Source organism: Panthera leo, chromosome A1, assembly GCF_018350215.1.
Source record: "Panthera leo isolate Ple1 chromosome A1, P.leo_Ple1_pat1.1, whole genome shotgun sequence".
NCBI lineage: Eukaryota > Metazoa > Chordata > Mammalia > Carnivora > Felidae > Panthera > Panthera leo.
The window spans coordinates 225771251-225796682 of record NC_056679.1 but is presented as its reverse complement, the minus strand read 5'-3'; the positions used below and the strand labels follow the sequence as shown (position 1 = coordinate 225796682).

General features: G+C 43.3%; 2 protein-coding genes across 2 annotated transcripts in view; one reads left to right on the top strand and one right to left on the bottom strand.

The window, feature by feature from the left end:
- MARCHF11 (membrane associated ring-CH-type finger 11) overlaps positions 1-15578 on the bottom strand; it is a 102664-nt gene extending 87086 nt beyond the window's left edge. Inside the window, exons 1-2 of the mRNA XM_042952930.1 lie at positions 14896-15578; positions 13506-13661 (exon numbers count right to left, since the gene is read on the bottom strand). Of these exons, the coding sequence (XP_042808864.1) occupies positions 13506-13661; positions 14896-15447 (708 nt within the window). The 5' untranslated portion in view covers positions 15448-15578. The remainder of the gene's footprint in view (positions 1-13505; positions 13662-14895) is intronic.
- LOC122198671 lies at positions 15446-24928 on the top strand. Its single transcript, XM_042903386.1, has 4 exons — positions 15446-15487; positions 15919-16425; positions 23986-24099; positions 24343-24928. The coding sequence occupies exons 1-4, from the start codon at positions 15446-15448 to the stop codon at positions 24409-24411; spliced, it is 732 nt and encodes a 243-aa protein (XP_042759320.1). The 3' UTR covers positions 24412-24928.
- Positions 24929-25432: the final 504 nt, after the last annotated feature.

The window sequence follows — 25432 nt, the reverse complement described above, 5'->3', positions numbered from 1 at the left end:
AGCTGATAACTTCACAAAGAAAGCTAGCTCACCAACTCTTACTGATTTTTCATAAGGCTCTGTTTCAGGAATAACCATATGCAGGTTCAAGCTCCCTTAGCCAACAATCCTACCCTATGCTGTCTGCAAGGATACACTTCGGATTCAAAGACCAAATAGGTTGAAAGTAAAAGGATGAAAATGATATATATATATATATCCAAACAGTAATCAAAAGAGAGCTGGAGTGGCTATGCCAGTGATTGTTACCACAATATCAAACAAAAACAGACTTTAAGATGAAAACTACTACTACAGATGAAGGACATTTTTGTCATGATAAAATGGTCAATCTCTCAAGAAGGTATAACACTCATAAACATATTTGCTTCTAATAACAGAGCCCCAAAATACAAAAAGCAAAAACTGACAGAATTGAAGAGGGAAACAGACAGTTCAATAATAGTTGGAGATTTCAATACCCCACTTTGAACTAGAGAGAATATCAACAGAAAATAGAAGCCTTGAACAACACAATCAACTACACCAAGCAGACATTTATAGAACCCACCACTCCACAGCAGCAGAATACACATGCTTCTCAGAAATGCACGCAACAGTCTCTGGGACAAACCATATGTTAGGCCAAAATCCCTTACCCAAAATACCTTAGGCCATATATGTTTCAAATTTTAAATTGTCCAGATTTTTAAAATAGGATACGGCGCATTTTCAACAGAAATGGAACATTCCACATCCTCAGCAGGGTCTATCTAGGTCAACATCCTATTTTCTAATCACAGTATCTCCACAGCAAAACATATGGATATTGACCTTAACTGATCAATAACAACTATCAATAGCTTCAGGTCAATTCAGATGTTCTATCATCAAATGAATTACAAAAATGAAAATAAAATTTAAACACCTGCTGCTTCTACTTTCAAGCATTTTTCAAGTGGATCCACTTTTTTTCTTGTTTGTTGCCATCATGACCTACTGTTCTGTCCTTCCACCCATTCACCAAGGGAGCCTTCTAACAGCATTCTTGCCTCAGCCCAGCCTCTCTCCAACCCAGTCTCCACAAAGCAACAAAAGACATCACTCCACTGACTGAGACTTTCCAGAGCCTTCTGCCTGCCCTTAGAATGAAATGCAAATTCCTCATGAATGAGGAAATGCATGAATGAAATGCAAATGGCCTGAGTGGTGAAGTGCACCCCTGCTTCCCTGAAGACATCATTTGCTCCTCCTCAGTCATGGTCCTCTTTTTCCTCCCTCGAACATACCAGCTCTTTCCTACTCACAGTCTATGGTTTAGCTGCTCTCCCTTTCAACATGCTCTTTAGAGTTTTTCAAAGGTGGGATTATCATCAACCTTTATGTCTAAGCTCAGATGTCATTTCCTCAGGAAGACTTTCCCTACCCCTTCTATCTAGATGGACTTAGGCTTCCCCATATTTTTTTTTTTAATAAACTGAATTTTGGAGCAGTTTTCGATTTACAGAACAGTTGCAAAGATAGTGTAAAGCGTTCCTTTGTAGCGTGCACACAGGTTCCCTCACTGTTAACATCTTACATCACCCTGACACATTGGTCACAATTAATATGCTAACAGTGGTGCATCACTTATTAACTAAGCTCCACACTTCACTAGGATTTCACTAATTCTTCCCCGATGTCCACCTTTTTCTGTTCCAGCATCCCATCCAGGACACCACCGCATTACATTCAGTCCTTACATCTCTTTAGCTCCCTCTGGTCTGTGACAGTTTCTCGGGCTTTCCTTGTTTTTCCTTCGCAATGTGGAAGGGGCACTTGTAGACTATCCCCCGGTTTGGTTTGCGCTGATGGTTTTGTCATTATTAGACGAGGTTAGAGGTTTTTAAGAGGAAAACCGTAGAGGTCAAGTAGTCTCATCACAACATAACAAGGGCATATGTTATGAATATGACTTATCATGCATAAGTTTAACATAAACCTAGATAAGGCAGAATTTGCCAGGCTTCTCCACTGGAAGGCTACTCCATTGGCTCCTCCCACCCTATAACCAATCTACTCTTGGGAAACAAGTCACTAAATACAGCCCACACTCGAGGGGGGCACAGAGATGCGCCTCACCTCCCGGAGGGGACAGTAAACAAATAAATTATTCGGCATTCTTCAGTTAGGGAGATTTGGCTCTTTCCCCCCATTCACTTATTTATCACTTATTTATATCAGTAGGCATTCATGGCTGTTCATATTGTAGTTTGAGTTATAATCTTATACTACGTCATTTATTTCATTCCTCAAATTGTTCCAGATTTTGCCACTGGGGGCTCTTTCACGTTGGCCCTTGTGTCCCTTTGCTGTGCCTCCACCCTTTGGTTTCTGGGCACTTCTTGACTTTCCAGCACAAGCCACTCCAGACCCACCCTGCGTAAGAATAAGCATTTTGTATGTGACTCGTTCCTTTTATTGGAAAATGGTACTGGAAGCTAAGATCTGGCGCTAGGTGAGTTTGTTATTACTGGAGTGTCACTACTGTTAGGCCTTCTCAACAGACAGAGCTGGGCAATGGATAGGCGTATACTAACCCATGCATAAGCACGTAGCTATAAATAGTTGTATCTATCTTAAGCAAAACATGAATTTGTACTGATGTCCCCAACTCTAATCCAGCACCACATGGCTGAGTCTAGTTTGCCCTGTTTTAGTCACTCGCTTTATTTCCATTAGAAGTATTCACAGAATCTATAATTACCTAGTTCTTAAAATTTATTTGCTTATTTGTTTATGGTCTGTCCCTCACCATCAAGGATTTAAAATAAGAAGCAGAGGTTTGCCTGTTTTACCTAGCTCCTGGGCCTAAAACAGTGCCTGCTATATGATAGAAGTTAATATGTTGAATGCATGAGAAAATAATCGACAAAAAAGTATTAATTATATAATTCTTAGTAAGAAATAACAAAGATGAAATATTTTGAGGCTACCCCTTGACACAAGTGAAGTCATCTTCTAGAACAAAAATACACATATTAATCCATTGCTATGCCCTGTTATATCAATAATCTCCACACATTCATCATCACTTAGCATTGAAATTTTCCCTACAAGCAACTCAAGAAATGGTTAGTTTTCTCCTCCTAAAGTTTACTATAGTAGAGCTTAATCATGTCCAAAATGAAAGTAGCATATTTCTGTCTCAAATGTCCTTATCTGTAACAGATACTACCTTCAGTCTCAGTAGGGTGTAGGTCAGAGAGAAGAGGTGGGCAGGAGGTAGGGAGATTAGTCACCCATTGTTATGTGTTTCACCAAATTAGTCAAACAAGTTTCAGTATCCAAGCATCTTTCCCACCATATTCTAAGAACCACGTGTCATCCAAATGTACCCAACAAATCTTGACACAATTAGGTGTAATCTTGTTGGCTTAGCATTTTTTTTCATTTCTTTATACTACTTAAATTGCTGAGAAGTCTTATCTAGATTTGAAAATGACTTTAATAGAAGCCTTAGCAGCAGGACTGAGAGGCCCTCATGAAGGGTACAAGAAAGCAGTTTCAGAAGGATGAAAAGGTGGTTTTACATCCAAGATTTCCTTTCAACTTCCATGAGCGCCTGTGTGATTCAGTCGGTTGAGTGTCTGACTCTTGATTTTGGCTCAGGTCATGATCCCAGGGCCATGGGATTGAGTCCCATGTTGGGCTCCGTGCTGAGCGTGGAGCCTGATTAAGATTTTCTCTCTCTCCCTCTGCCCTCCCCTGCTGTCATGTGCTCTTTCTCTAAATAAAATAAATAAAATAAAATAAAATTAAATTAAATTAAATTTAATTTAATTTAATTTAATTTAATTTAATTTAAAAAAAAAAGGATTTTCTTTCAACTTCCAGATTTGAGCTTGGGAATGCTTGATCCTAGGGGATACAATGTGGGTAAGAATAGATAACCCTTCCTCTCCAAAGGACTGGAGCTTCCGCTAAAAAAGTAAGGGGATAATGTTGTCAAGAAAATAAAAAGATGGAATGAGCATGAAACAAATATTTACTGAATGTTCCATGTATTCCTAGTAAATCCTGTGTTATTTTTCTATTCTACTATAAATATTTTATGTTCTTTATTTTTTCTTTAAATTAATAAGAGATTCCTTACATACATATTTATGTAAAAAAAATTGCAAATGTAACATAGAAAAGAAGTTAATACTGGGGAGTGATTGGGGGTGGGGAGAGAAAAGAAAAAGTACTCCCTTGTGGCTTCTAGAATATTCTTTCAACAAGAATATAAGTAAAATTCCCTGATACTTGTGAGAGAGGTTATCATTCTTAAAAATCTTTTTTGGAGGTGCCTGGGTGGTTCAGTCTGTTGAGCGTCTGACTTTGGCTCAGGTCATGATCTCACAACTCCTGAATTCAAGCCTTGAGTCGGGCTCTGTGCTGATGGCTCAGAGCTTGGAGCCTGCTTCGGATTCTGTGTCTCCCCTCTCTCTCTGCCCCTCCCCCACTTGCACTCTCTCTCTCTCTCTCTCTCTCTCTCTCTCTCTCCAAATAAATAAATATTAAAAAAATAATAAAAACAAAATCTTTTTTTTAACAGGCTGAACCAACCAAGGAGAGCCTGTATAAATTTCTTGAAGAAATAGTTCCTTGTTTATTTGAACTATATCGTAACTCAGAGTCAGGACACAAATGAGTATCATGGCACAAGATCAAGTCCATATATAACAAAGGAGCGCCCAGAGGGTTCCTGTAATAAGAGCTAGATGCCTATGGGAGGGCCTCCTGTGCCCAAGTTAAGCTTTGGCCACTTGCACATAATTAGCATACCAAAATGAGAAAGGAAACCAAAGGGTACATGAAGGCAATGAAACTCTATTATTATGATAAGAACACACTGTCCAAGTTTTAGCCAAGAGAACTGATATAAGAGATAAACACTGGAGAGAAAGCAGGTTTTCAGACGCTAGTCCCCAGAGCATACCACGCCTAAGAGGAAGGACAGAAATCCTCAGTAAATTCTCTTCTGGGCTCTGCCTGTATAGAAATGCTTCCGGTTTGGGCCACGTCTTCCTACGTGAGCTGCTTCGTGCTGAGGCGCCATCCACCTCTACTTACACGGGACCTCATCGGGCTAAGTCATGTAGAACAGCTGTTGAATTGTAAGTTACGCTCTGGCAGGCACCATGTGGTCAAATATCCAAGGATACAGAAAGCACAAGCCATAGCGCAGTCTTTCCTGGAGAGACCCCAGGGACTACCATCCATTTACTCGTAATTATAGGCGATTATCTCCTGCCGGTCCACTCCCTGCTGCTACGAACGGTCAGAAGCACACTCACCCTTCCTCGGTCGCACCATTCTACTCTTACAGGGTCCGAAAATAGAAGGGAACCTAGTTTGTCACATTGCAGTAAAGCCACGTGCCAAGCAGGAAATGAGCAAGGAGAAAAGAGTCTGTTCTCTTCCTCCGTGTCTCTCTGTGTTGGAGTATTGTTATCACCGTAGAAAAGCACTTTTGGAGTTACATCACAACTGTACAAACCGTTTGTCAAAAAAAAAAAAAAAAATTCACCTTGTTTTTAGCCAGGTGACAGATTCCACGCCAAAAGAGTTGTACCACGTAGAACGTTCTTAGCAGCTCATCTATACCCATGATCATACAGCAAAATTTCCGGCAGATTATTCAGATTCTCTGAACAAATGCTAGATGAAATCCTTCAACCAGTGACAACCTCAAGAAAGCAAGTGTGTCACACATGGGTAATTTCACATTTACAGAGTCTTTTTTCATGACATTTTGTTTTGTGAAAAGAGCAGACATGTCTCTCTGGAACCTTTTGTGGGTTTTTTTTTTTCCTTTCAATTTTAGGCTTTTAAAAATAGATCTCTGTATTACTCTTAAGGCTTTTTCCTGTGGTCTGAAGAACTGAACATACTTGCCCGAACAGCTTCAGAAGAGAATTATTAGAAAAGCAATTTAAGAACAAGCTGAAAACTCACAGCCAATAGATGGCTGACGTGCCAGCATCGAACGCACGTTCGATCATTTTCCTTGAGATGTATTCTCACTGCACAAATATGAACATGGCCCCCTGGTTCTGTTCATCCTACTAAGACACTCGTTCATTCATTCATTCACTCATTCGTACTACAAATAGCCACTGAATGACCACAAAGCGACCAAGAAAGAGAAGCCTTCCCAAACTCTGTTGAGCTGTGTTACAGAATTTGTTCCCAAACCCCTCCCACTCACTGATAAGCTTGTCCTCCCACAAGGCAGGCCTGGAAACCCCAATCAAACTCAACATTTTGAAACATTCAAAAGTGGGTGTTCTAAGCATACCTGTTGGGCTGCAGATAGCCTGGGAGGACCTGCTTTAGGGATGGATCTGCGAACACTCTCCAAAACGCATTCTACAACTCAAAGGGACAAGAAGGTGGCCTACTCCAGGGACACTGAGGGCTTCTTCTGGGATGTCTCCGCCTTCTGCTTCTAACTTAACTGAAGCAGCTCCTGAAAATGAAGGCTTTGAGTTCAATACAACCAAGAAACTGTTCGGAAGAAACAATGGTTTTAATATTTAGTGTAAAGTTGATAGCATTTTGTTATGGAGATACAGTCCCACCATTTTCTGAACGATGTAAGTGTATGATGATTTCACTCAAAATTACAAAGAAACATATAAAAATCTGGGGACACTTCACCCATCTCATTTTCTAAGAGGTCAGAAAATACCGAAGTCCATGTTGATACTTAATTTGTTTAAACTGGGGGTTGGCAAACTACTGTCAAACCCATGTGGGCTCAATCCAGCTGGTAACCCACCTCTTTTTGTGGTGCCCACAAGCGTTTATGTTTGAAATCGCTGGGGTGTGGGGTGGGGTGGGGGGGACAAAAGAAGGATCTTATTTCCTGACATGTTAAGAGTATATGAAATTCAACTTCCAAGGTCTACAAGTGAAGATTCACTGGGACACAGACACGCCCATTCCTTTACGCGATGGTTATGACTGCTTTCGTGCTAGGACAGTAACCATAATATTTTAGGCCCTCAGAGCCTAAAGTTTACTGTCTGGACCTTTACGGAACAGATTTGCTGACCTCTGGTTTACATACCAAGATGAATGTTATCAAGTGAAGACATTCTGGAGCCATTGCAAGGTTCCTCTACCCAACCACTACCCAATTTTCTTGCCACCGTAAGTTGCTTTAACCAAAAAGTCTGCCCAGTTCCACCCCAGGTTGGCAGCGGCGGTGGAGGGGGGGGGGGGTTCCTCTTCCAAGGGCAACTGGGGAGGGGCCAAGAAAGTGAAGAAGAGAGGGGTATCAAAATAGAAATACACTTAACCAGAGCTAGGAAGTGTAGAAAAGCAAATGGGTATAGAAGACAGTTCTGGAAAGTACCACCATCCGGGCAACATCATCCCAGTCCTCTTTTGGTAAAGGGTAAAGGTCAACACCAGCACAAGATCCCTCAATGGACTCCATCTGTTTTGACTGCCATCTCAGAACCATCTGGCCTTGAGACAAATGTAACATCACTGTACCCGTGGCCTACACAATAAATAAGATGGCTTATAAGTAGTACACAAAGTATAATTTACATATTTTATTCAGCAGAGAATCATTAATCTGTTCCAGTGAGTAAAATGAAGATTCATGTCTTTTGAGAATTAGTAAGCAAATGGAACAAAAATAATTTCAAAGGCGAGCAAATTGCCTCATGATGTGTTCTTTGTTTATTTTGACATTTTTAATTACCTATAAAATATGCCAACATATGCATTTAAATATTACATTTTAATGTTGTTTCTCAGTTGTTCAGGCATGGTAACGAAAAGCTTCTCCTCAGCTTGCCATTTGCTATTAAGCCCGCAGCGAATGTTAGTAAGAGAGCAGGGGTTAGAGAAAACCAGAGAAAGGGCGGTTCACCATGTCAGCCAGGTGGTATGTATGCAGACATTTTTAACCCATAAAAGGAAAATGCCTTGAAGTATTTTGAAGTATTGCAAATGACAGCATGCAAAAGCGATACAGTTCATGCTCTGATGTCTTCTTACTACATGTTCAAAATCACACTTGATTTTCTATAATAACTTGTCAACTTCTCCTGCTGTGTGTCAGCTACATCACGAGAATGACTGCATCACTTCTGAAGGTAGACCACCCCTCCCGTGACACAGCCCCACTCGGGAAAATAACGACCACAGAGTCCTCGAGAAGTTAAGGTTCTATAAACGCTGTACAAATAAGGTCTGGAACATTAGCCAAGAGGGACCCACCTGGTGCCAACTTCCTCTCTAATTCAAAACTGTCATGATGAGCCCCGGGGTTTTGAGAATATGGGTAGAAATGAAAACCGCTCTCAAGTCGTTCTCCCTCCTAGGAGACTTTGAGTCATTTTTACTGCGATGAGAAGACCTGTTGCTGACAGCACACTGAGTGTTGAAAGGCAAAGCAGTAAGGGAAATGCTGATAAAAAATGTTACAGGCTAGTAAAAATGTCCAGGGGCCTAATATTCACAAAGGTATATGGCCCCCATGCAACTTTCAACACTGTCCGAGGCAAGTTCCTTCCTAGCCCTTTCCTTTGGTACTTGAAGTAAGGGGGGAGAAGGAAAGCTGATGGGCACCACCATTCACTCTGACTGAGGCTCAGCCCAACTGCCTGTGCCTCTTTGTGATTGCCCCCCAGGGATCTCTGGGGCTTCTCCAACCTCCTCTTGCTCACAGGCACACCCCACTCAGTAGTGGCATTTCCAAAGTGTAAACAAATGACTCCTGAGAAAATGAATCGCACTAGTCTGTGCCTGGCCACCTGTGGAAGCATCTCATAACTCCCGATTATGAGTAGACTCCAATAAGGACCCATGGGGAGGGATATTATCTCTGGAGCACATACGCCCTTGTGTGCTGAGATTGTTATATAGCATAACACCTGATTCTTAAAATGCTGTTTATTCATTATGTACAAAAATAAATGTGTTCAGACACTGAGATGTGCTCTCGAAGAAAAAGTGGGGTGTAAACATCCAGGGATAAAGAGTGATATGGAAAGAGAAGTCATTAACTTCACTTTGGTGACAAGAGATTGAAGGAAACAACAGGGACCTGTGAGTGACTGAAGGTCCCCATCTGTTAGCTGAATGAACAAGTAATAATAATCAAAGCTAACATTAAAATGGTACCTATTATGTACTGGGCACTATTCTTAGCACTTTGCATATATTTATGTATTTAGTCTTCAAAATAATGGATAAAATAGATGCCATTATGATCTATTAAAGATGACTTAACTGAGGGCACCTAGCTGGCTCAGTCGTAAAGCCTATGACTCTTGATCTCAGGGTTGTGCGTTCTAGCCCACATTGGGTATAGAGATGACTTTTAAAAAAATGAGTTAACTGAGGCACAAAGAGTTAAGTAATTTGTCCAAGGTACCTTCCATTTCTAGTGTATTTTCCTATGTTTAAGGAGTGAGGTCTTTTATAACAAGTCTTAAGATTCTCCTACCATATGTTACCAAATAAATGTTCTCTCTTCAACCGTCTATATTCCTTGCAAAAAGCACTGAAAGAATTCAGAACCTTGAATATAGCTTAATTAGTTAATGTCACCAGCATCTCAAGATAAAATTGATCTTCTATGTCCTTAGATTCCACTAATTTTATACCATAGTATGAGATTCAAAACAATTAGCTTTTACTCTTAAAATATTATTAATGCGTCATCTTGAATATGCTAATCAATAAAATAGATTCTGCAAGTAGGTAGGAGGGTAAATGCATGTTAATTACTTGGAATGTCTTAATTAACTCCACTGCTAATGATACAGCAATTAAGGCTTAAATATGTTTAGGGGATACATCCGTTTTCTACTGGGTCATGTTGCTGAGAATCGCTAAAACCCAACGGAATGGAGAGTTTTAGACCCAAATTCTCAAAGAATTCTAATCTCAATGAGAAAAACAAGTAAAACTAAAGTTCTAGACTTACTGCCACATGTTTCCCTCGCACGTACACCTGCTTCTGGTTAGCTATTCTTTTCCCTTCTCGGTCCCCATATTCCTCTGAGCACCAGGAGGTACCTCATGGTAATAATCACTTCTGGAAGTGCTTGGGGGTCTGCATCGAGCACCACTGATGAGTCAACCTCCTATACATTTTTTTCAAGCTTGTTTTTTATTTCTGAGCCCTGGGAGGGGAGTTATGATGGTGCCTGTGGACCTATCTGGGCCTAGTGAGTACTTAATACAGAGACCAGGATAGTTAGAGCCATTTTAGAAACTATCTTTTATTGTGGATTAAAGATAGCCACCCTCTTTAAAAGGACAGACTCCAAAGGCGGAGTCTATTTTCCCTCCTCTGAATGTGGGCCGGTCCTGTGACTTGCTTTAATCAAGAGAATACAACATGCATGCAACTGTACTTAAGCGATCTGTAACTTCTGCTTTCATGCGCTTGGAACTCAACAACCTCTTGTGAAAAATCCAAGTCACGTGGGAAGAGAACCGGGGTGCCAGGTGACAGCCCCTGATGAGCGTCCAGCCAACAGCCAGCACCAAGAACAAGTCACATAAGTGAGCCGCCTTGGATGTTCCACTCTAGTCAAACCTCTGGATGACTCCAGCTCCAGACTGACACCACATATGGAGAAGAACCTACGAGCTGACTTCGATCAACCCAGACTCTGAAGAGATAATGTGATTGTTGTTTAAACCGGTAAGTATTTGGGGTGCTTTGTTATGCAACAACAAGTAGTCAAAGCCTTTCTACACCCTGTTAGAGACCCAGGCTAAAAACCAGTTCCTGATGGACTCAGCATAACACAGGATAAGCCACGATAGGCCCAGAAATGGCCATGATGGAATTGAGAACACTTTCCAATATGCGACGTGGTGACTAAGAGCCAGCCAATAAGTCACGTGGTGAGTTAGAGCCAGCCTGACTAAATCTGAATCCTGGCCTTTGATTAGATATGTACCTAGTAGAAGTTATATAACTTTTCTGTGTCTCAGTTTCCATTTGTGTAAAACAGAGATAATACTTTTCCCTACCTCGTAGGAAGATTAAATATCAGTATCAGCATATGTAAAGCACTTAAACAGTGCCTGGCACAGAGTAAGTGTTCAGCAAATGTTCTCTATTAATATTATTATTTATCCTCTCTTCTGTTCTACATCCAAGGAACCACCCACTCACAGCTACAGAGGGCTCTATACTTAAGACATACGTAACCTTCCATACTTAGACGGATGTGGAAAGAAGAGGAGTGCCACAGCATACTGCCTGTTTGATCCTACACCATGAAGAAATGGATTTCTGCCAGGTCATAAAAGCATGAATGTGATAAACGCTAAATCTGATCGGCCTCACACCAGCAAGGGAGAAAACCCAAAAATCAGAGTAAATGCTCAGTTTGTAGGTCATCCGTAACAGAAATGTCAGACGATTAATAAAACTTTATCTGAGAATAACCTGCTCCTAGGTAGAAGAATCCACACTTTAGGAACTTTATAACTGATTTCCACTCATTAAGAGCACTGAGCTTTATATGCATATGACATAGTCCTGGAGGGCTATTTCTCAGGCATGTTCTGTGCTATCATTATTGGACTTATATCAGCTTTGTTTCTAAATATTATTTGGTCGTTAACTCTACCAAACAGGTCAGGTTGCAGAGCAGGGCAGTATCCGCATGTGTCGTAATAAAATTAGTTCTAGTGTATTAGTAACACTGGGTTCATTTTGGTTTGGGGTTTTCGTTGGTTTTGTTGTTGTTGTTTTGATCTCATATCATATACACATTTTGAGGAACTGCTTTTGTTAAAATGACACTGAATGATTCCTTTTATGAATGAAACAAAACATAGTAGCAATCACTTCATTTTGCTATAGAATTAGTAAGCAGTATTTTTTTGTCCTAGCCCTTTGTCTCTTCTGCATTTTAAAATTACATCAAGGACCTATTTCTATTTACTTCAAAATTAATCATCCCACGTGAATTAAGATATAGTAGCCATAAGTTCTTTAAATACTTAGCATTCTGTTTGAACTCTTGAACATCTGGTCATGGTACTTCTCATGGGACTTTTCCACTGGAGGTCCAAAGCTGCCCCTTTCCCATCTCCCCCATGTTTCTAGTCATAGAATTATTGTAGATCCAATTATACGACTCTTATCCTTGTATCTGGACACGGTTCCATGTGTTTTTCAAGACAGCTACGATATATCCATAAATTGATACCCAAGTAATTCAATCAATTAGAGGTCCTGGGAAAATGTGTTAGCTTTGTGCCTATCTTCAGCACGATAACATCACTCCTCCACATTAGTAATTCTTCTTTCCAAATTATTTATAAGCCTTAGGTCAACTTGAAAAAATTCATATTTTCATTTCATGCCTGCTAATCATGCTTCAAATGGTGACTATCAGAGATGCAAATTAATTGCAAACCATATGAAGGATGCACAAATTAAACTCTATGAAATTTAAATTATGAAAGCAGTAGTGTATCAGCTTCCAGGTCCCCCTGCGATCACTAACAGTCTCACTTATTGTATATTATTCAACGCAAGCTGCATTTGTTGATGTAAGCAGAAATAGAGAGATTTTATGACTTTCTTCCCCTCCTAACTTTTCCTTTTTCCTCTTCCTTCCATTTGTCTTCCTTTGTCCCTGTTTTGAATCTCCACTTTTATGTCTGCCTAACTTCAGCTCCAGGTTACCACCAGATCTCATCAGTCACACACTATTCTGCATTAATTTAATACATCATTTTTAATATTTTCAATTTTACATCCCACCGATCGATTCAAAGAACCTGAATCAGCCCCACCATAAAAAAATGAAAGCCTGTTTTGCCAAGGGCATTTGTAGGGTTATGGCAATTGTGTTTTATGTGATTATACACAAAAAGTTTAAGAACATACACAATTTCAGTGGTATTGAGAGTAACAGTTGGGAATACCTCTGAATCCACTATGTACTTGAACACAACAAATAATCAAAGTAGCCAAAGCTTCTAAATGTAACATCATACGAAAAAGAGCCTAGTTAAGTGAAGAGCCTAGTTTTCAGATTAAAACTAAAAGACTCAACTAAAGTTTCCAGACTAGTAAAGTTTTACTTTACATGCATGTGTTTTCCATCAATGCAGCCCATTCATGGCTTCAAAGCTTCAATTAACAAAATATTATAAAAATAGTGTAACGTGTCCAATTAATAAAATCGATTTAACTGAAGTATTTCACAGTTTACCAACCTGTCCTTTTAGAAGCAAAGATGGGTATCATTTTATCGAAGAGCAACAAATTAATAATGGAAACCATTTGAATAAAATGTCTCTTGAGTTCCTCAGATTAAAAAGTGTCACAGATTTTTCAAAGCACAACTCAACAAATGCTTCATCTTGGTTTTATTTGGATTTGCATAAAATGTTTTTGAGTAGCGTTATGTCGGCATCCTTCATAATAACTAAACTCAAGTGCACACCTGTTTAGCAAGATCATTTCAGGAAAAAGAAATGTCACCGATGTTTACCTGGCAAGGCTGTTTCATTTTAATGGCTATGACATGGTATCTGTAACAGCAGAGCTCACAGGTCCAGGAACCCCTCTCACTGATCCATTTCAGCAGGCACAGCTGATGTGTGTACCGAACGGATCCGTCACATCGGCAGGGATTTAACAACTCCCCCTGTAAAGATAACACCTCAGGTGAATATCTGTACTTGTGCCTCTACTTAAAAAAACAAAACAAAACAAACAAACAAACAAAAAAACCTAACACTTGCTTTCTTTTCTTTCAAAGCCATTTACCCAGATGGATACAAGCATCGATCTACATGAGAAAATTAAATTAAATTTTTATACTTCTGATGGGAATGAAACTACAATCTTAAAACTATTTCAAAGATATTGCTTGATGTTATGACATAAATGTTCTACCAACACACAAAATGTCTGCAAGATATAGCTCCCAATACCCTTGGGAGAAAGCTGTACTATTAAACCTCTTTAATAACTTTTAAGTGGATGGTCAGATGCATTTCCTCTGCAGTTATTCTTAATCATTGCTAAAGAAGAAATGCATGGCATCCCTGAAAGTAGCTTGCAGTAGGGTTATGCTTTTATTTTTTCTAAATGTAGCATCATAAATATTGACTTAGGGCACTATATTCCTGAAAGCCTGCATATTCTTATGCAATTTCCTTACTTTTAAAAATACTAAACCTAATGTTTTCTCAGACCACACATTTTGTAAGAGGTATATTATCCTGCTGCCTCCATGATCACTCTCACAGAAGTTTGCATGTACCTCTACGGAGTTTATAATGTTAGAATTATGTTTCTAACAAAATAAAAAATAAGTTATTAGCTAAATACTCTTTCTTTCGCAAGGTCAAAGTACATTCCTATTTCTCTTGTAAACACTGTGACATGCTTCTCACATCAGTGAGTCAACATAATTTGCAATATGTAAAGCCCCTGCCCTTTTTGGTTTTGACGTGACTCACCCCCAGTTTGTATTCTAAGACTCTCTGCCTCCGTAGGCATTTGTGGAAAAAGGATTTGTTTCTATCTATAAACCAAAATCCATGTAGCAATTCACAAAGGAGATACTTATGACTTTATCATTAAAGCACCTGAGGAATGTGTAACTGTAATACCAGGTAAGAAAAATTAAGTGCAGACCCAATTAAACCCTGCATTCGCCACCGGGACATTCTCATTTGCCTTGACAGAAAGGGAAAAGGGAACCCAGGTAGCTGCCGCTGAGTTGGCTGGACTGGACCAGCCGGGCTGGAGAAGAGCCGGGAGGCGAGCGCTGTCCATGGTGCTGAAAGGTCGACCGTCCTGGGCAGGCGCCGGTCCAGCTCGGACCGGAGCCCACCGCCGGCACCTCCGGGGTCCCGCAGGGCCTTCCTTACCTGCTCGGCGCCCTGGAAGCAGATCTTGCAGATGGGCTGGTGGTGCTGGTGCTGGTGCCCGGCGCGCTGGTCGCCACCGCCGCTGCTGCTGCTGCGGCTGCTACACACCGAGCGCGTCTCGGGCTGGTCGCTGGCGCCCCGCCGCTCGCCCTCCCCGCCCGCGCCGGCCTCAGGCTCCCCGGGGACGCCCTTCCCCGCCGCCGCCTCGGGAACCGCCGCCTCGGGAAGGAGCCTCGGACCTTCCCCGGAGTCGCCAGCCGCCGACACCTCCTGGCCGGCGGGCGGCAGGGGCGCGGGAGGCGGCGGCAGCTCGTCCGCGCCCCGGCGCCGCGGGACCACCTCCGTCGGCGGCTCGTCTGGTCCCGCGGCGCGCTCGGGGGACGCGGGCGGCGCGGGCGGAGGTGGCAGGTAGCGTGGGGGCGCGGGGACCGAGGCCGGCTCTCCCGGCGGCGGCGGCGGCGGCGGCGGCGGGGGAGGCGACGGGGGCGGCTCGGTGTCCCCGCTTTCCGCCCCGCGGCGCCGACTGCCGCTGTGGCCACCCTCAAAGCTCATGGTGGTGCCGCCGCCGCCCTCCTGCCAGCCCAGCTGGCGGGCCGGGCTCGGGCTGCAGCCGAGGGGAGAACGGAGGGGGTGGGAGGAGAGAGAGAGGAGTGGAGGGAGGGAGGGAGGGAGGAGGGTGGGGAGGGGGACCCGGGCGCCAGGGGCTAGGGGGCGGGACGGGGAGGGGACGCGGAGGGCCCGGCGGCGGCGGCACAGGTTCCTGCTCCGCGGAGCCGCCGGCTCGGCTCTGGTGGAGGCGGCGCCGAATTCGGCTGCGCGTGAGAGCCGCGCCGGGCGGGGGGGGGGGGGGGGGGGGGGGCGGGGAGGGGGAGGGGTATCGGAGCCGCCCCGCGGGGGAGGGGGGGGTGGGCGGGGGAAGGAGGTGGAGGGAGCCGGCGCGGGGCCGACGTGGAGGAGCGGAGGGGGCGCTCCGGAGGAGGGGGGCCTGAGGAGGCGGGTGCGAGCCCCGTGTGGGGTGCGGAGACCTCGGGCTGGAATTCAGGGAGGGGAGATCCCCGAGCCGCCTCCACCGACCCCGCCCCGGGGCCGCTCACGTCGGTTCCGGGGCGGATTACCCCTCTCCTAACGGCGCGGCACTGCGGCTCCGGGAGCCGGGAGAGGGGGAGGGGTCGGAGGCCACGGGTCCAGAAACCGTTACTGGGAAGGCAAGTGGGCTGCGGCAGCCCTGGGCTGGGTGGGGCCGGGGTGGTCGAACCCGAGACCCGCGTGGGAGTTGAGGTGCGCGAGGCTGGTGTCCTGGCTCGCGGAAGCCGGCGGAGCAGGGGCCCGGGAAGGGGCGCGCGAGCTCGGGGGACGGTAACCGCTGCTGCACGGGGATTGCTCCGGGCCCTCTCAGAGCCTTCTCCCTCAAGGGCACTCTCAGGGATCCACCAGAGCCCTAAAAACCGAAGCCTCTGGAACCTATATCCTCCCTCTGTCCGTCTCGCCCCAGAATCTTCCCTGCGTCCTCCTCGCCCCCTCCCTCCTGCAGTGACTATCCTGGTTTATTTGTAAATATCTTGGTGACATTGTAACTATCTTGGGTCATTTCCTGGACCGGCTCCTCCCAGCTGAACTCCGGTGCCACGTTGTGTGGCGGGTGGTCACTTTCATCCTCGCCCTTTTATAAAGGACTCACATGATACCTCTCCTCCCTGAGAAGTGGCTGTGTCCTCGGGTCTTGTTTCCAGCAGCCCAAGGCCAGTTCTCTGCACTTGCACTCTGGGAAACCTTTCTGGGACTTTTCTATAGGCAGGGCAACTTTCTCCTCAGTTCTTTTCTGGAAATAAACTACCATACCTGCAGGGAACGGGACGGAAAAGCCCGCACATGCAGGCGTTTCCAAATCCGTTCAGTGTAAACTCATAAAGCATTGCATTTACGTAGTGCAATGTGCCTATCCGAGTCAATGGTGATGTTCACTCTTCTAACAGTTTAACGTCTTTGGCGCAGTCGACTCTCTCTGGGCAGTCATTTTGGGCTGCATTTCATAGCCGAAGACCCAGGATGAGACAGGCTAAGTAACTTCTTCAAGGTCATAGGACTACTGACAAAACTTTTGAGTTCCCTGACTCCAGATCTTCCAGCTCAAATACCCAACGATTTTTTTTCCCCCAAACCTTTATAAAGCCTCCTAAAATGGTGTGTCTGGTGGCACCGCGTCCTACTAATAGATGCTCTGAAAGGACTGAGATAAACTAACAGCTGAGATTATTTTTTCTCTTATAAGTTTTGGAAGTAAAAAGTATACGTGGTTAAAAAAAAAAAAAAAAGTCCCAGGTCTTTAGACATAAATTGGTTTGATTGCAAAGCGGGGAAAGAAGGTCGTGAACAAAAAAGTTCAGAAATGCTTTGTCACACGTGGTCCTGAATGAAATAGTTCCCGGGAATGTCCTCTAACACTTAGCGCCCCTCAGACTTGCTTATTTTTGGTAGCAGAGTGGCAGGCAGCAAGCATATTTTTAAAATAATAATCCCTGAATGCCCTCGGAACTTACCACGCTGAAGAAATGTGGTTGTAGATCTGTTTTCATATGTTTGCACCTGTCAAAATGACATTGCACACCGTTTGTATACCGCCACAGGCTTAAGATAGTCATAAGCCTTGATCCTCAGTTATTGAGTTAAAAGCTGTCTAAATTGTCCTTAAAAATCCCCTAAATAATTCAATTAACAACTAGTAAATTTCTACCAGGCAAGACAAAGTACATTAATATTTGAAGGACAGCATACAAGCCGTGGTTTCTGTATAAAAGATGCGGAATGATTCAGACAGCAGAGTATCATGGATAAAAGAGGAAAGAGCCACAGTGCTGGATGTGTCCTCTTAGTTGATTGTTTCTGAAAAACGATGCTAGGAAGAGAAAATTAACTTTCATCGATACGGTGAGTAACCACATAAAAACATTATTTCCCAGCTTCTCTGACCTCCAAAGCTGACCCTTCCCTGAAAAAGGGACATGTGTTCCTGATCTTCATTTAAGACACAGACATCTGATAAAGAATATCAGGGCACCAGCAGGCCACTGACAGGCATCCAATAGCCAACATGCATCTACCAAAATGCTGAAAGGCACATCCAATCTGCTTCAACCTATGTAAAGGAGAAGAAAGATACAAATAATATAACAAATGCCAGAAAAGTCTCCCTTGTCATATCTTAACCCCCACCCACCCACCTCCCTTCACGCACAGGCTGAGTGAAATGTACCCTTCACCAAAACAGTCCTTTCACTATGAAGTTGTAAGCCCTTCAGATACCAGAAGTTTCTTGAGCTGAATCCAAGAATGAAGGAGAGCTAGGAGGGGCCCAAGCAAGTATGTCCCAAAAAGTTACTTGGTGATATTCGTGGATATCTCTAGGAATCCTCCTTGAATTTCCCATGTTGCCCTGTCCTGAATCTATCCTCTGGGGTCACATTAGGGATTTTAAATAGAAAACAATCCAGGCTACACTAGGTCAGAACGGTTTCAAAACGATCTTGAAGCTAGATTATGTGTGATGACCTTGATATGCCCTTCAATAGGAGGGTTAACAACAGGAAAATTAGCCTGGAGAGCTCTTCAGAATTGCTTTGTGATTCTTTCGAGTTAAACTCTTAGAGATGTTCCAAAATTGTATAGTTGGCACCTTTGGAGTGCACTAATTTGTTTTGTTTCTGTTTTAGCTTCTCTTTCCTTCAAATTCCTTCTGTATTTCTTATTTACACCACAAATCCAGACATTTAGTTTTAAGGTAGTCTTGTATTTTCACAAAACTATTTAATGAGACCTTTTTCTCTTTCCCAAACCGATGAAAAATGTTCTTTAAGCTATATCCTATACCATATTTGTAAATATGAATTCATAGCAAATATTCATTATACACATTGAATAATTTAGTGATTAAAAGATGGATAAACCAGCAGGGACGCATGGTAATGGTTACATCTTTTTGCAAAGTGTTTTGGAGAGCATTTACTTGGCTGGGGTGCACTCATTTGTCTCTGTGGTCGCTAAGGACAATACACAGAATCCTCAGTTGCCTTCAAATATCTAAGAGAAAAGAACTCTGTGCTATAGAGCAATTAGGTTATGTTGTATGGGTGGGGGTGTGAGTGTTTAGAGAGGATAGTGAAGTGCAATCTGCGTGTTGTAAATATTCAATGCAGAGCATAGCTTTGTGGTACGTCAGAACTAAAACGGTGTCAGCATCATAGAACAGTGCTATGTGCAGCCCCGTCCACAATGTATATCTCCTACTCTCACCTGTCCACTGAACTTCAGTCTCACGTGTCACCGTGTCTCCTTGACTGACCTACTTAGATGCCGAAGGGCCATTGCAAACCAACCTAGTCCAAAAGCAAACAACATCCCAAACCTGCTCGCTTCCCAACCTTCGTTATGCCAGTAAGCTAGTTGTTCATTCATCCCGTTACTGAAGCCAAAATCCTTGGAGGCATCCTTGACTGAGTTTTCACATCATACGTTCAGTGTATCGGAAAGTTCTTTCAGGTGTACTTTCAAAATATACTCCAAATTTACTACTACTTTTCACCACCCCGATATCCCAATTCAAACTACCATCACCGTGCTCCAGGACTATCATATAGCCTCTTGTTGGGGCCCCTGAGCGGCTCAGTTGGTTAAGCGTCTGACTTTGGCTCAGGTCACGGTCTCGCAGTCAGTGAGTTTGAGTCCCGCATCTGGCTCTGCACTGACAGTGTGGAGCCTGCTTGGGATCTCTGTCTCTGTCTCTCTCTCTCTCTCTCTCTCTCTCTCTCTCTCTCTCCCCCTCCCTCTCTCTGCTCCTACCCCACTGCACTCTCTCTCTCAAAAATAAATAAATGTTATTTAAAAAAAATAGCCTCTTGTCACCCTGCTTCTTACTCTTGAGTCCATCCCCAGTAGCGGCCAGGACGATCCAATTCAAATGTGAGTCTAATCACGCGTGCTCCTGCTCAGTACCCACCAATGGCTTCCCGTCATACGTTGTGCACTATCAAAAATGTGAGCATGCCCTTCAAGTCTTCCTTCTAACTTCTGGCTACCTCTCTGAAGACATGACCATAGCTTTCCTCCCCGCCCCCATTCCTCTTCCCTGTTGTTCACTCCTACCACATTGACCTTGCCAAGTACACTCCCTCTTCAACCTTCTTTGGGCTCCTTATGACTCTTTCCCTCACTTCACTCAGATCTCTGCTCTGAGGCACCTCATCCAAAAGACCTTCCTTAACCTTCTTATCAGAAATAGAACCCTCCAGCCCTATTTTAACTCTGACCCTATCCCGGTTTTATTCTTTCTCATGTCACTACTCAGTATTACATGCAGGCACACCGTTTCATCGCCCGTCATTGTGCTTCACAGATACTGTGTTTTTTACCAATAGAAGGGTTGCGGTAGCTCTGCTTCGAGCAGGTCCGTCAGCCCCATTTGCCCAACAGCACTAGCATTTCTGTGTCACGTTTTGGTAATCCTCACGATATTTTGAATTAAAAAAAAAATTTAGTGTTTATTTATTTTTGAAGGAGAGAGAGACAGAGTGTGAGTGGAAGAGGGGCAGACACACACACACACACACACACACACACACACACACACAGAATCCGAAGCAGGCTCCAGGCTCTGAGCCATCAGCACAGAGCCCGATGCGGCGATCAAACTCACAGACCGCAAGATCGTGAGCTGAGCTGAAGTTGGACTCTCAACTGGCTGAGCCACCCAGGCGCCCCTTGAATTTTTTTAAATCATTATATTTGTTATGGTGATCAGGGATTGCAATTCACCAAAAGCTCGGAGGATGGTTACCATTTTTGAGCAGCAAAGAATTTTTTAATTAAGGTATGTACTTTTTGTTTAGACATCATGCTATTGTATGCTTAATAGACCACAGTGTAGTGTGGGCATAGCTATTAGATGCACTGGGAAACCAAAAACACAGTAGGCTCACTGTATTGTGATATTTGCTTTATTATGGTGATCTGGAAGCAAAGCCACGTATCTATGAGGTATGCCTGTCTTTACATATTGTGTGTATTCTGTTGGCTTTTTTTTTTTAAGATCTTATTTTTAAGTAATCTCTGTACCCAACGTGGGGCTCAAACACACAACCCCAAGATCAAGAGCCGCACACTCTGCCAACCGAGCCAGCCAGGCACCCCTGTTTGCTTCTTATCTAACATCTTCTATTGAAGCATTTGCTCCATTGGAGACTTCTGTCCACTGTGCCTGGTCAGAGTAGTGTTCAGCCAATACTTACTGAACAAATACTGTAAAACCTTGGTTTGCGAGCAAAGTTCATTCCAAAGCACTCATATATCAAAGCTTGTAATCCAAAGCACTCATATATCAAAGTGAATTTCAAGAACTATTGGCTCATTTGGTTAAGTGTTGGACTTGGGCTCAATTCATGATCTCACAGCTTGGGAGTTTGAGCCCTGCATGGGACTCTGTGCTGACAGCTCAGAGCCTGGAGCCTGCTTCAGATTCTGTGTCTACACCTCTCTCTGCCCCTCCCCGCTCAGGATCTGTCTCTCTCTCTCTCTCTGTCTCTCTCTCTCTCTCTCTGTCAAAAATAAATAAACATTAAGAAAAAAGAAGAAATGTTTGCTTGTGTTGCAAAACACTCCCAGAACAAGTTACTCACAATCCAAGGTTTTACTGTATATGAATAACTCCGTCCAGTCAAGCAGGTAATAACCAATCAGTCTCTGTCTGTAAAGCATTGTACATTTGGTTAAACCGTACTTCCCAAGTGAGACCGCAACCTGTAGGACAATGAAGGATGTAGTTACAGCATTTTGGCACACTCCATGTCATGCGAATACGTTGTTTTTTTTTCCATTGCTTAACCAAATTAACTAAAATTATTCTCTTACCAATTTGTAGTTGCTGCCTAGTCATTTGCTACCATGGAGAAGTAATATCAAAGTCTTGATTGACCTTTGACGAGCAGCAGAATACACGACCCCAAAATATATCATTTTGGCAGGTACCTTATTTCAGATTGAAGGCTTTCAAGACCCAGCAGATTCAAGAAAAACTTTGACCTCTCCTGTAACTACATAAAGAATTAGATAGGGGGCATGGCCCAGAAAGAGAACTATTACCAGAGATAACTTTTATCTAAAAGTTAGATGGCAAAGCAAACATCTAATTCCAGAAATCTGCTCTTCACCTTATCCTGTGAATCGCCCTCTTCCCTTCTTCAAGCCCCAGGTCTCTATCCCGTTCCGAAGCTCAGGGTGGCATGTAAGCCACAACCGCCTCACTTGCCTTTGGGTCTCATATTTCATGGGGCTCCCATACCGCCATGATTTGTTTTTCTCCTATTCATCTGTCTCATGTTACTTTAATTAGTAGAGCAGCCAAAAGAACCTAGAAGGGAGGAAAGCGAAATACTGTCTCCCCTATACCTTGATTTCACATTCAATGAAGATGTCAGAAATTTGAAAATGCATGCCCTTGGTTTTAAGGGAAAGTGAAGGAATATGGATGGATGGTCTCCGTATCTGACCAATCAGATTGATCACTCATGGTGCACCCCGTATGATTTTGCACAACACTGCATTCTAGCCTTTATCAGTCTTATCCATAAGTTCGGTACCATACTCTCCTTCAAGTCTATCTTTGCCTCTTCCATCTTTCCATTGTTCTCTGTTCCTGCTGGATTTCCACTCCTAAAGGCTTCTAAATCGAAGCCAACCAGCCAGTCCTCCCTCTACCCTTCCTAGGTGCCTTGATCCTCACTAAGCTCCTTTGATCTCTCCCAGAACCCGCTCTCTTCTCTGAACACTCAGGGATATCTAAACTTTGCATGCAAAATCATCAAAGTTATGAGATAATGAGCTTCCTAATTTCTACCAAAAACACTTCCTATATCTCCCCCCGCCCCCACCAATACTCTGAGACCTTCAAAACAATAAAATAATATATTAAGGGCATGTTTGATTGTAAAACATCATATTCAATTTAAAAATTACAAAAACAAAAAACAGCACCACATTATTTTCTCTCTTGGTCTCACTTCCTTGAAACTTGGAAATGCAGAAGGTATTTTAGCAGACAAGCTGAAGATATAGAAATATGTTGAATTAGAGGCTCCTGGGTGGCTCAGTTAGTTGAGCACACGACTTGATCTTGGCTCAGGTCATAATCTCACAATTGATGGGACTGAGCCCCCTGCTGGGCTCTGTGTTGACAGCACAGAGCCTGCTTGGGATCCTCTCTCTCCCTCTCTCTCTCTCTCTCTGCCCCTCCTCTACTCGTGCTCTCAGTCTCTCAAAATAAATAAATAAACATTTTAAAAATATGTTGATTTATTGTGTACACTGTATATCCTAAACCTGACTGAGATCTGGAATGCAATCACATCAGCATGACCTGATAGAGACTCCAGGCTTTAGAAGGACCTGGAAGAAAGTCAGCACTGATTTCCCTCAGCTGAAAATCATGTATTTTTATAATAACCTCACACGTTAAATTAGATGGTTTTCTTAGGACCTTTATCACATTATGCCTTGCGTTGTGGTTAGGTATGCATTTACCTGGGTGTTCCCCCCCCCCCCCTTGTGCTACATTGTAAGCTACTTGGAATTCAAGTAGATCTGTTTAAATGGACCTTTTCTCTGAAGCATGCACTATGATGGCTGACATTAATGGAACTCAATAAATGTGGGTTAAATAAGTAAATATTAACTGCAATCTTATTTCAAAAGAACTATTATTTACACTTTTAAAGTTTTTGATAGAGTTCCATAAATGACTTAAAGATAGCCATGCTTCCATGATGTTTGGACGGAGAGCAGAAAATTAGTTTGCTAGACAGACAAACTCTTCACACGTCCCTTTATTAGAGTCCCTAAGGAACAATCCAGGATTAATAAGTACAGTGAAGGACAGCTGGCTGGCTCTGTCTGTAGAGCATACAACTCTTTATCTCGAGGTTGTACGTTCAAGCCCCACACTGGGTGTAGAGATTACTTACAAATAAAATCTTCTTAAAAATTAAAGTACAGTGAAACACCCACGTTTCTTTTTTCTTCTCCCTATCCCTGCCCACCCCCCCTCAGGATATTTCTCTTACCACCTGGGCAGCTGGGCAGTTGCCCCACCGTTTTGAGCAAAGTGGAGCTATGAAGCCAGAAACCTACAACGATGTCCTGCTGGAGCTTGGCTTCAACCAGGTACTGACCTGAACCCTGGTTGCTTTCCCATAAAATCCTAGGCTCCCTCTTTCTTCTCCAGGGCCCCCGCCTCCATGAGGGGTACTAGTCTGCTCCCATTCCCTTTAGAGGGTCCCCGTTCAGACAAGAGGTGGAGACAGTTCCATATTTACACCAGATCACAAATTCCACATCCCACTTCCAATTCTACCCCAACCCGCCCCTTCTCCAGACTTTAACAATTTCATGAAATGACCATGATAGACGCAGTCTGCACCAGGAGCTGCTGATCAACCACTGAAGTTAACCTTCAACGCAACGACGCGGCTGTGACGGTCCAACAGCAACTCCTCAAAGGAAGAGAAATGTCGTTTCCAGGGAAATGACTGAACATGACTGACAGACATGAACAGATACAACCCTCCCTGCATCTTGGAATTTGACTTTTAGCCCATTAGATTTGCAGTACTTGTCAGCCCCTTCCTCCTGTCCATTGGAACTCCCAAACGTAGCCCTTCCCAGCTAGGCCAACAATATGAAATTGTACTCTGCAAGATACTGAAATGCAAAACCAAGAGTTATAAACCGCAGCTACACACAAGGCTTCTTAAATGCAGGAAAATTTGAATAACGGGGCATAAGTTAATACAGGTAAAAAGTGTTATTTTGGGGCACCTGGGTGGCTCAGTCGGTTATACATCAGACTTCAACTTCAGCACAGGTCATGATCTCAAAGTTGGTGAGGTTGAGCCCATGTCAGTCTCCTGTTATCGGCGCAGATCCCCATCCCCCTCCCCCCCTCCTCCAGCTTACACGCTCTCTGAAAAATAAACATTAAAAAAATAAATAACAATCTTTGATGCTACAAGCATGAGCTCAATATACTGGGCGGGGCGGGGCGGGACGGGGGGGATAAGTGGATGGGTGGGTGGGAGATTCCCACAATCATGGGCATTGTCAAAAAGGGATTGAGGACAGACCATAAAACGCCATCTTTTTGTAAAATCAGCAATTGCCAAGGGACAACTTTTTGGGTAAAGGACTTTGAGAGATGGATGGACCTCACCACAAAACAGCCATAGTCCAACTAAAAAGATAGGCACATAGACATAAACATGTTACACCGATTAAGAGTTATAGCAGGGAGATTAAAAGCATGCAGGAAGTACAGATAGCAACAGTTCTTCGGGAGAAAGATGGTTATCCTGAGAAAAAGTTTCTCAGGGTGGGTCATTTGGACTGGACTTTGAAGGCTAGGTAGGAGTGTGCCAGGTACACGCCCATCTCAGCAACTAACAAAATCAAGAGGACACAGAACCTGCTGTCAGCATCAGACTCAAGCACGAAGACCAGA

Excerpts from the sequence above, each read along its gene's own strand:
- LOC122198671 (XM_042903386.1), top strand. The coding sequence starts at position 15,446 with ATGGTGGTGCCGCCGCCGCCCTCCTGCCAGCCCAGCTGGCGG. Across the intron at positions 15,488-15,918 it reads CCTGCCAGCCCAGCTGGCGG|ACCTCGGGCTGGAATTCAGG; the intron begins GCCGGGCTCGGG and ends TGGGGTGCGGAG. Across the intron at positions 16,426-23,985 it reads CTCGCCCCCTCCCTCCTGCA|GATATTTCTCTTACCACCTG; the intron begins GTGACTATCCTG and ends ACCCCCCCTCAG.